The sequence below is a fragment of the Aptenodytes forsteri genome, unplaced genomic scaffold (assembly GCF_000699145.1).
Source record: "Aptenodytes forsteri isolate BGI_AS27 unplaced genomic scaffold, ASM69914v1 Scaffold208, whole genome shotgun sequence".
In the NCBI taxonomy this organism is placed as follows: domain Eukaryota; kingdom Metazoa; phylum Chordata; class Aves; order Sphenisciformes; family Spheniscidae; genus Aptenodytes; species Aptenodytes forsteri.
Window position 1 is genome coordinate 4,169,388 of NW_008794963.1, and position 1,213 is coordinate 4,170,600.

General features: G+C 44.7%; 1 protein-coding gene across 1 annotated transcript in view; it reads left to right on the plus strand.

The window, feature by feature from the left end:
• The window catches only part of OSR2 (odd-skipped related transciption factor 2), a 2,946-nt gene extending 1,926 nt beyond the window's left edge, over nt 1-1,020 (plus strand). The window contains exon 2 of the mRNA XM_009275487.2: nt 244-1,020. Coding sequence (XP_009273762.1) covers nt 244-403 — 160 coding nt within the window. The 3' untranslated portion in view covers nt 404-1,020. The remainder of the gene's footprint in view (nt 1-243) is intronic.
• Nucleotides 1,021-1,213: the final 193 nt, after the last annotated feature.

A 1,213-nucleotide genomic window follows, 5' to 3' on the forward strand; every position in this document is an offset into this window, starting at 1 on the left:
CGCCCCAGGGGCGCGAAATGTCACGAATCGAGAACTATAAAATAACCCATCCGGGGCAGGACAGGGCGGGTAGGCGGTCTGCCGTCCGCCCGGGGCTGCTCTCGTTCGTGTCCAACCCCGATATTTCAAGTTGTGCGTTGCGATAACAAAAAGTGCAGTAATACGTTAAACCAGGTAGTTTGTGAAGGATTAATCCTTTGCTTGCTTCAAATCTGAACAGGAATCTCCACACAAATGCCCCACATGTGGAAGAACCTTTAATCAAAGAAGTAATCTGAAAACTCACCTTCTTACCCATACAGACATCAAGCCCTACAACTGTGAGCAGTGCGGCAAAGTGTTCAGGCGAAACTGTGATCTACGGCGGCACAGTCTAACTCACACCCCGCGGCAGGACTTCTAGAGCAGCCAGGGACCCGCGCCCGCTCCGGCAGCTCCAACTTGCCCATTTTACTCAAGGACTGTGTTGTAGGAACTCACAGACGCGCACACACACACACGGAGACACACACGCAGACTCGGGGCCAAGCTTTCCTACCACACGTCTGCGAAACTCGTTTTGAGAGTGCGGACTGCAGGATCGGGCCCCTCTCCAACCCACACCCAGGCGTAAAGCTCATCTTGTAGATACTCGCGGCTCATTTTAGAGCTCTGTACAGAATGTGGTTTTCTTCGTTTGTTTGTTTCGTATCGTCGTGTCAGATGCACATCGGTAACAAATCGGGGAGGCAAAGTATCTCTTAAAAGTGTATTTCAAAATAAATCCTTTTTTTTTCCAAATACCTCCTGCCTTCTTGTATTATTCTCTGAACATTTGGGCTTTTTTTTCCTGCTGTGTCAATGCAATGGTAAAGCATATTGAATAAATTTCCTAGCCGGGTAATTGTACTGTCACAACAATTTTGGTGATCGCTTTTGTTTGGCCTGTTTCACTGTCGCTGTTGTGTTATCTATTGTTAAGTAAAATGAAAGTGCCGTATTTGCGAGTTTATAGCTCCATTACTTAATAGTCTGAATGTCTAAATATTAACTTCTGTACTTTTTTTTATTTTCCCGAACGAAATATTTTTTTTTTTAAGAAGAGAAAGAAAGAAATACTTGCAAATAAACAGATCTTAGGAAATAATGCATAGAGCCGTTCTTACGCCAAAGCGGCTTATTAGTAACTTATTTGCAATCAGCCCATATATTGTAAAAGCCATCCCTTTCGCGG